This window comes from Corapipo altera, unplaced genomic scaffold (assembly GCF_003945725.1).
Source record: "Corapipo altera isolate COAL_440 unplaced genomic scaffold, ASM394572v1 1, whole genome shotgun sequence".
Classification (NCBI taxonomy): Eukaryota; Metazoa; Chordata; class Aves; order Passeriformes; family Pipridae; genus Corapipo; species Corapipo altera.
In genome coordinates this window covers 34781206-34791451 of record NW_020884873.1, presented here as the reverse complement: position 1 = coordinate 34791451, position 10246 = coordinate 34781206, and the positions used below count along the sequence as shown (strand labels likewise).

The following is a 10246-nucleotide window of genomic DNA, read 5'->3' as shown; positions in this document are numbered from 1 at the left end:
GCTTGTGCTGGGCTGAGTGGTATTGGATTTATGGGAGTTATTTTTCTGTCCTGAAAAAATACCACATGCTGCTTGGGGGCAGAAGGGTGTCAGAGTCCAAAAGTGGAGCATAGAGAGTGCCCTGTCATGTGTACTGATATGTCCTCCCTTATTGCTTTAGCTGCTGTTACTACATCAACACATCTGTGTACTCAGAAACTTCCTCTGAAAGAAATCTCATTATGGGTGAACAGCTACTGTCACATTTTACTTCATCAGTCCAACACCTGGCCAAGATGTTCTGAATTAGTTGGGTGGAGGCAAACCTTTCTATTATTAGATAATTAAAAATTAATTGAATAGTTAAAAGACTGACAAGAAAAAAAACCAGTTCAATATTGTGTCTGCATGTGTTTTATTTAAAGCATAAGTATCATCCTCCAAGATGATGCAGGACTCTGAAGCCACACAAACAGGCCTCGAGAACTAAAGCACACCTCTGTAGTTTCCAAAAACCAGGAAGGAAAAGAAGTGTCTGCATTTCAATATCTCCTTTTCTAAGGAGGATCCTTGACCTGAAATGATCTGCCCAGATCTCATCTGAGGAATGGGAAAGAACAGTAACTCCATTGATCAGAAGGTCTCTGTGTGTAAGTTTATCAGTTACCTAGGACTGTTATAACCCCAGAATTTTTCACCACAGAATGCATTATTAAGTGGTAATTTCTATCAGTAGAGAGTTTATTCAGTCTCTGGGGATGAAAGAATAAAAAATACCCAATTATGTTCTCTTTCTAGAATTTCGATGCTTTAATTCAAATTACTCCTTTGAACCAGGAATAGATATATTTGCTCTACTAGAAAGATTTCTTCAATGCAAATGAATCAACACCTGATTACTCATAAGGTTTGATGCTAAATTCAAGTAATGTTGTACAGTAGCAATGCACCCCTGTTACTAATGGTACCAAGTGATAAAATTTCCAGCCTTCACTAGTTTTGACAAATGATTTACTTTTAGCCATAAGAGAACAGCCTAAAGACACAAAATCCAACATGCTTGCACATACACACGCACACTGTCTGTATGTTCCAAGATTAGTCTGTACCAACAACCTTGAGCTGTAATAGCAAGATAACAAGAAGCACTGGCCTTACTGCCCTAATGCAACATCAAATCCTTTTTTCTAATGGGGTAAAACCAAACACACATACTTGTACTCCTCAGTTCCCAAATCAGATGCAGGGCTAAGGAACAAAAGGACTCCATGTGGCAAGCAAGAAAGTGAAATATTTATTCATAGCATGTCTGATTCTGAGTGAATTTTGGCAAGAACATACTTCCCAAGGATTTTTCAGCTATTGTCACAACTTAAGAGAGAAACACCCATCATTCTGCAAGAAAACTTTGCTTTCCTGCTTTTTCTAATTAAGAAGGGCTCCCCACATCTGAAAAGTACAAAGGAATGAGTATTGCTTTTGACTGTGTTAGGGTTTTGCTGCTGAGTGTTTGGAAAGGGCAAGATAAAAAAAAGGAATTTTAATAAACCAGAAATTCTCTCATAGGCAGACTGTGAAATACTGAAGAAAACCAACACAATGAAGCAAAGGAAAAGGAACAGGTGAAGGCAGCAGTGAAGTAACATATTCCTCTCCTGTGTAGAGCTGAATTGAAGCAATGGTGTTCAACTTGGCACTAGAGAAGATAGGGTGAGTGTCTTGTACCTGGAGATGAATAGGAGCAGCAGTCCATTATTGAATGTTTTATTCTCCAGTGCTGTGAAATTGGGATTCAGCTCTAGAGACAGCATTAGAGAACTGCTGAAGTAGTTTTAAAGTATCCACTTCCTCCTAATGAATAGCCTTGCTGGAATACAACTTTTGTGTTTTAAGAATAAATATGTGGGGGTTTTTTCTTCTGCTGGAGCTTTCTGTATTGATCAGTGAAAGTACTGCAGGAGAAATGGTGACGGGGGTAATTGTGCTGCTGTCTGAGGAGCTTATCTTCTCACACCCAGCAGAGGTGGAGGAGCTCCCCAGCATCCTCCTAAATCTCTAGATAGTGTGAGAGAGAAAGTGAGAGGGAATAAGAAAGGACAAGAGGAAGCATGAGAAATAGAAGGTTCCCAAGGTCAGGGGGTAAACCTGCATAAGTGCAACTGAAGGAAAAGGGCAGAGTCATGCTTTTCCCTCTTCATACCTCTTCAGAGAGCTGATGTATGGAAAGCAGCAGTGTGTCACTACCACCTATTCTTCACTCAGAGTCCCCTTAATGCTCATCTGCCACAATACCCATAAGAAATCAGCTATCTAAGAAATCCAGCTCCACCCCAGCCTCTTCACTCCATCACAGTAGTCACCCAGGAACTGTTCTTTAAACAAGTCTGTGCCTATCATTCACTGAGGCTCCAAATCCCCTGAGGTTGTGTCTGCATGGCTGGATGAAGACAGTCCCGAGGACTTTGCTTTCCCTGCACTTGGAGATGTCCAGGCATATGCTATGTTTGACAGGATTCAGAGATGTTTTTTATGTGGGCAACAAATGCTCTCAGTAAATACTGGCAGGAGAGAGTCCCAAGAGCATTGCCGAGGGCTGCAAGCTCTTACCCATGAGGCTATAAAGTAAATTTTAATCCAAATGGGAGGACTATTGCTCCCACAAGGAACTAATTATGTAACAGATAAGTACTCTGCAGCTCTAAAATCCTGTCTTTTTTTTGTTTGTTTATTTGTTTTTCCTTGTTAATATGCTGCTGTCAGGGAGTAAGTAGGCTATTGGGTCAGGAGGATCCAGGATCTGCTCCGCAGGTTGGTTCTCTGGAAGACCACAGCATTACCAAACCCAGAGTGCAAGTCTCTTACATTCTGACAAGTTTTCTACATCCCTAGAGATATTACATTTCCAGTTGATCACCTCACCACAGACTATGTCACTACCCCCATCACAGAACCTGACATTTTCTAGGATAACATTTCCTTTAAACATAACACTGATAATACAGCAAACAAGATTTTCCTGTCACTGACTAGTGAGAGGAATGAACACAGGTCCACAGTCTGACCTGCTATGCTATTGTAAGTTCATTAGTTATACCTCATTTAGACCACTGTGAAGTAATTACATAAAACCTCTCACATAATACTTTAAAACCTTTAAATATTCTTTACAACCAAGCAGCAAGAGCAATTCCACAAAGGTAATTTTCATAAATATCATTGTAAACTATATGAGGGACTGCTGCAATTACCTTTTGCATGCTGGCATGAGAAATGTCTTGTCCCTGCTATTTGTAAGCCTCTAAATGACCTAGCACAAAGTTGCTTAAAAGAACAAATTGATTTTCAATTCAGATGTCCATTCATAGACCAGCAGGTCAAATACCAATAAACGTGTTTGTTCTAAGTTATAAACAGCAGACTCAGTTCTGGAATGAGTGGTACTCACGTTGCCACAAACAGCAACTAATTCCCCACAATTACTAGAGCTAAACCGGTACAAGCAAATCTAAATGAAACAAAGAAAATCTCATTTCCCTTTAGTGTTTCTGATTGCTGAGTGTTCTATAATGGATGAAAAAACTACTCACCTAATAAGTAAAAAAGATCAAACAAAGAATTCCCCTTCCTGCTGCAGCAAACATGGTGGCCATCACCAGCTCAGTAAAGACCAAAAGGAACTAGACAGACCCAACACACCCTGACTGCATTCACAACAGACAAGACCGGTGAGGATGGTAGGCAGGAACAACTTTGCCCAAACATGGATGAGAAACGGAGACAGAGCAGGGTAGAGGTATTGCATTTTACCGGGTGCCTTTGGAAGAAGAGACTCAGGGGTGCAGGAATGAGAGCAGAAGCCCCTTGCATCTCTGAATGGTGTCAGGGCATAACTGAAAGTAGATTGGATGGGTCATCTCCTCCTACCTTAAATTAACGGCATGTCTGCATAGCATAGTACCAGATGCCCTGGAAGTGCCCCTCCCTAATTCTGCCTGATCTCCTCCCAGAGAGAGGGCAGACACACCTACATGTTTTGCTGAAGCAGAGACAGTCCTGGCTGTCTTTCATACCACATCTCATCTTTGGCGCAAGGAGGTGGGCAATGTCAAAATATTGCAGTTGCAGCTTCATGTTAATCATTCCTTCTCCTGATGATTGCAACAAAACCTCTTTTTGCATTCCATGTTTGTAAGCGTCAGGTTGAGAAGATACTATTGTTGAGCTGTTGCAAAGCTGCTCTCACTTTAAAACCCAAGTGTCTGTCAGGGTGTCCATACAAACTCATCTTCCTTGTTTGCTGACAGAGAATGGGGCTGACCCTGTGAAGATGATGACTTAAAAATATGAGAAACACCAAGCATTTTGAGATGGCTCTCGAAGGGTTATTTCTGAAACTCTGCTTTCCACAGACCAACTGGGGATATGTAAAATCTCTTTTCACCCTCTTAGCCCAGGGTGAAGCAGAAGACAGCGGTAGACAGGCGTGAATTCAGGCGCAACACAAACTTCCCTTCCTGAACAGTCTCTAGGGAAGGATAAAGCTCTTCCCACTTTCACAGTCCTCCTGTTTACAAGCAAGAGACTTCTGATCTCTAGCATAATATTTTAAATCATAGTGACATGGAACTCAGTAGCAGGTAGACCTGTGGACTCACTCAAGGCAGACAGCCTCTAGATAGTTGTTTGGGAACTTGTTTGCGTGGTGGTATGTTTTAAAGACAGAAACATATAATTTAAGAGGTGATAAAGACAGGAAAATGAAAAGAATGAGGAAGAATAAAATTGTGAAATGAAACAGAATCCAATTAAATGGAGTCAGACTTTCCGCCTCTTCCATCACCACACCTGTCCTGGTAGCACTAGTCATTCCCTGCTGAAGGTGGGTCTCAGGGTTATACTATGAGCAGGAATGAGTAGGAACTCCACTATGCAGTATTTATACATACATACACGCAGAGCGACAGAGAGACAGATGCTCAGTATGTCCTACTGAGAAACAGTCTTTAGTGTTAAGGGACTGTCCAGAGGAGAGTTAAGTGGAAACCTGTGACTGCTCTAAACAGACTTGTTTCCATATATCTTCTAAGACTTCAGTCTCCTACAGTTTTCACAGGACCTCATACAGCCAACGAAGTGGATCCTATGCCAAGATTCTGTAATCCCACACCTATTCCTTTGAAGGCTGCCAATTTTGAGTTATAACAGACCCTCGCCCCAAATGCCCATGTTTGTTTTAGAGGCTCCATCCAACTTATTAAAATGTTTTCTTAAAAGTGTTGCATATTTCCTGAATGTTATTCATATCATACTTTCTACGAAAATATGTTACCAGAAAGTGCTCTTCTATGGAGAAGCTAGAAAATCAGGAATGAGCACGAACCTGTGGGGATCATCGGGGTCACAGTTTGGTAGAAAGTTAGTGACAGCTTCTGCCACTTCTTCATTTAACAGCACATCCCAGAGTCCATCAGTAGCTAGGATGAGAACATCATCTGGCCCATGCTCATACTGCAGGAGGTCATAGACTCTCACCTAAAACACAAAAATCCAAGAGATTCATGAAGGAGGAGATTGTCAGATCTGTTTGCAAAACATTGCTGAGCTTGGCTATGAGTTTAGCACGTTTGGCCAAGGCACTGAAATACCTCCCAAGGCACTAATGGAGTCTGTCTGCAATTTAGCCCCCAACATGGCAACCCTTCCTGCTGCAGCTCAGCATGGCTCAGGTGCTAACCCCAGCCAGGATGGATGCAAGCATTCCTAAGCCAGGCTCTAAAGTACAGTGCTGCTGTTGCTGCCAGAAGGGCTTGAAGCCTCCCCCACCCAGCTGCCTGGTTTCAGTGCGTGAGGCTCTTCCCTATCATTGGCAGCACTAGTCATATGGAAGCTGAATAATTTATTTGATGAATTTTTGATATTTTCTAATAAAATATTCACAAATAATTGTTTTCACTATTTGTCTAGATCCATTTAACCCTGCCAGATAAACTGCATGTTTGGAAATGTCTGTGTGGCACCAGGCATTGCATTCACTTTTCTAAAGTGAATTCACTGAGGCACCTGCTGCACTAAAGTGTCGTGCCTGAGCAAGCGAGTGGTTCCATGAAATGGACAAAAACTGTTTACCTGCTCAGTCACATGTATCTGTAAACAGTTCAGTAGCTAAAGACTGATTCAAGATCTGCACAAAAGTGAAGCTTATTCACACTATTAAATTGTCCACTGACTTCAACTTGTCTGTCTGCAGCTCCAGTCAGGGTGATCACTGCTGGCATCTCTGTAACACCCTGCCTTTAAAACAACTTCAACCATCCTCCTCCCAGAGAGGCTGGGGAAAGCTGGGAGTGGAGGGGGCAGTCACAGGGGTGCTGCAAGGCCATCAGCTGAGCCAGAATACAAGCAAAGGCCATGGAAAGTGTTTTAAAACAAGTCTTTAGTTTGGTGTAACTCCCCTTCCAGCGCCTGCTGTGCTCCAGCTGACAAACCGCCTCCAATTCCCAGGCTGTGATGGGGAGCCATCACCAAGCACTCACGGAGCACTTTAATTACACCAGCAACAATCACAGATCATAAGAATTGTAACAACCTTGGCAAGGCACACAGGAGGAAAGGATCGTCTGTACTGAAGTTTGGAAGTGGCGCACCTTGTCACGCACCCTGCTCCAGTCTTGGACTCCACAAACAGCTGTGGCAATTGGGAAATTTGTAAGTCCAAGCACTTGGCATAACTAGAAAATATGAGCTGTTTTATTCTCTCTCATGGTGCCCTCTCCCCTTAGGAGCCACGGAACAGGCAATACACAAAAAATGCCTGGATCTTTTAATGTAATTATGCTTTTATGGGACTGCAACAAGTACTAGAGGAAAAAAAAAAAAATATAAAATCACCAAGACCTGGCTGCTAATACTTACCAGTTCGCCTTTCACTCAAAAGCACAAGAAGGTCATTTGTTAAATATGACCTTCACTATCTAAGGTAGCAGCTGAATAAGGCCTTTGGAGAGGATTAAATTCAAGGCAAGATACTCTCTTTATTAGAGCATATCTCCTTATTCAGACTGAGTGGTAATATAGAACAGATCCCTATAAGCAGCACAGCTCTCATCTCGAGCTCAGTGCATGGAAATCTGTAGCTGTCATAGCCTCCATTCCCAGAATTTAGTTCAGCCTCTTAACAGCCCACAGTTTCAACTTGGAAATCACTGGGGTGTGGAGGGTAAGTGGGCCAACACAACCATCAAATCAATATGCAGCACACATTCTGGTAAGATCCCTTGGGGACTAGAAACTATTTGAGAAAGCATTAGGGTTAATGCTCAGGAATGCACTCAGCACCAAGCCCCTCAGAGGGCTAACCAAGCTTGGAACGCCAGTGCTGGGAAAAACATATCTGCCATGGCTCTCCAACCAAGGCAAAGGTGTGAAACTAAAGCCATGCATCACTGATTTGAATCCTCCTGAAATGAACAATCTTGTCTGACTGGAGAGCAGCACTGGGGCAGATAAGAAACTTGTCAAAGCTACCTGCAGCCAATCCACAGGTCGAAAGGTAAGAGCAATACTAAGAACATGTTTTGTTTTGTGGGAAAAGGAAAAAAAATGCAATCACTGATTTACTGGGTAATCTGGGAACAGATTTATTGGGTAATCTGTCCTAGAAGGACAAGCTCTGTGAACCGAGCATCTCCAGAAAGGCACGCATTGAGAAGGAACTAGACATCAGAAGTGGTGCAGGGAACAGTGGGATGAGCAATAAGGGATGTTAGGCTGGTCTCTAGGCTAAGGAAAAGAGAATGCCAAGGTTACAAGAGACAAGCTTGGGGCAACTTCAGGTAAGATTCTTGTATACAAGGGACCAGTTGGACATGCAAAAAAATGTTTACTGAAATGCAGATTTGTCTGTCTTCTAATTACCTTAAGTCCTTTCCTTGGATTTCTAAAATACAGCTGTAGGTGCCCCCAGTATGGTACTAACAAAAGGAGATAGAGCTGTCCAGTCTATTGCAGGTACAGGTTATGTTCGCAGACCACCTTGCCCAGGCACAGAAAGTAGCCAGCTCCTAACCCTTTATTTTTCTGCAAGGAGCTTTGTTCTAGTTCTTACTTGGGTCAGTGAGGGTTTCTTACAGTAGTGATATGTACCTTCTGCTGGACATGGATCAGTGTGACAGCAGAGCTCTTGTAAGCACATAGGTTGGGCAGCACCACCAAGGCATGTGGAGTGGAAGCTCAGACCAGCAGGGCTCAGTGAACACCCCCTCCACACACATCCCACAGCTCATTGACTGCAATGGAAACAATGATTTTATTTTCTAAAATTCTAGAGTCAGCCTTCCCCATGACTGCCTCCCTCCTGTAGCCGTATTTCAGGGTGTAAACAGTGAGGTTTAAGCCATGTTCTGTCTGTGACACAAGTTTGCACAAAGCTGCACACACTGCAAAACAGCACTGAATAGCCCCATTTGTGCAGGTGACAATTGGACAGACAACGACTGGCAGTGCAAAGGTTTTCTTGACTAAGGCTACACCCTTGACAAATTTTCTAACAATGCCATCCTGAATCTTCAGTCTTTCCCTCATGAATCACTGCTTCTGCAGCCAGACATCGATCCTGATAGTAGCCCACTGAACTTGTGTCCTCTGTCCCAAATGCCTTGGGCTACCTGTGCATTGTCCTCTGCCTCCCATGCTGCCCTGAGAGCCTTCTCAGCAACTCCGTCCAGCCTAACAGCTCCTTCTGTGTTGCCCTGGTAAAGCTTCTCACTCTTTAACTTAATCTCTCTGGAGGATCAGGGCAGTCCTCAAAGGAGTCCAGTTTAGTCACCATACTTCTACTATCCACTGATGTCTTACTTATGTAAAGCAGCTGACCTGTTAACTAGCTAAACTTGACATTTGTAACCAGAAAATGTAAAAAGCCAGGTATAAGGAAGAAACAGCAGAACCTCAGCAGCAGAGGCAACCATGAATACAAGCACTGGGTTACCTTTATATCCTATATATAGGACAATACTAGTTAACCTGACTAGTTAACTGATAGGTTAACAGTGGATACACACCACTGGAGCACGTGGTCACACACATCTTTCTGAATGTGCATTATGCAGTTTGTCACGTAATGTCTTTCTTCAATCCAGGTATTTGTTTCTCATATTACTCACCTACATGCAGTCAAGAGCGTTGAGAAAACCGCTCTGTGCAAGCAATGAACAAATAGGTGGGCTGGTTTTATATTTACATTTACAAACGGATCTACCCACTGGATAAAACCTGCCTTTGGCTGCTGAAAGGGACCATGGCAGCTCTGGAAAGGTGCTGGGGTTCGTTTGCCAGGTTTGCTTTTAAGAGTCCCTGCAGCTCAAAAACCGTTCACAACAGTGACAAGAGAGCCTGCAGCCACCTGAGGTGCCAGCCTCAGGGGAATTTGAGCCTGCATTCACTCGCCTGCACTATTGATCAACTTGGCTACTTCAATAAATTAAGCCCTTACTTAATTGTATCATCCCTTTTTATGCACAGTGTTATCCAGTGTAGCTTTGCTGGCAAACGACAAGATCTTTCAATACCACCCTCCAAGTAATTTATATGTAAATAATAAAAAGCGGGTCCCAACACTGCTCCCTGCAGCACTCACCAATTAATCTCCTTTTAGCTTTTTACTGCCACCCTTTGTTTCCTGCCCTTTAGCCAATTTCCAGTAGACTGTGCCAACTTTCCACTTAGTCTGTAGCTTCATATCTTTTATATTAATAACCTGTGATGCAGAGCAGTTTCACAGATGTTTTCTGAGAAATCAAAGTGCTCCTGCAAGAGCATCTACTGCATTTATTATTCTTTTTTTAATTCTCTTGTAGACATAACCTGAAGGACCTCCAGTCACTAAAGTATGATGTTTGCTTCCTGAAACCGCCTTGACTCCCTTTGATCATACTGTATTCTCTGTGTACTTACCTTATTTGTTCCTTTCAATGGTGTAGTTCCTAAAGATTTCTCCAGAAGGCAGATGTGAAACTAAAACAGTCTCCTTGAACATATTTGTAGAGTTGTCAGAAAGATTTTATTAACATAATGGAACAAGAAAAATTCTCCTTCATTACCTTCTTATCATTTGCTGTGGTGGCTGGCTTCGGGTTCATCGCTGGCAAGGACCAAATGCTTACATCAGAGCCACATCTCTCCTCACCAAATGGCTGAGCTCCCATTCAAAAAATTTTAAGATAAAATTCTGCTTTTCAGCTGCAACAAGGTAGCTCTTACTAAGTTTTGA

The 10246-nt window shown here is 42.6% G+C and overlaps 1 protein-coding gene across 1 annotated transcript in view; it reads right to left on the bottom strand.

Annotated features, from left to right (window-relative positions):
- Window positions 1-10246, bottom strand: part of PPM1H (protein phosphatase, Mg2+/Mn2+ dependent 1H) — a 130367-nt gene that overhangs the window by 5586 nt on the left and 114535 nt on the right. The window contains exon 9 of the mRNA XM_027656351.1: window positions 5360-5511. Coding sequence (XP_027512152.1) covers window positions 5360-5511 — 152 coding nt within the window. The remainder of the gene's footprint in view (window positions 1-5359; window positions 5512-10246) is intronic.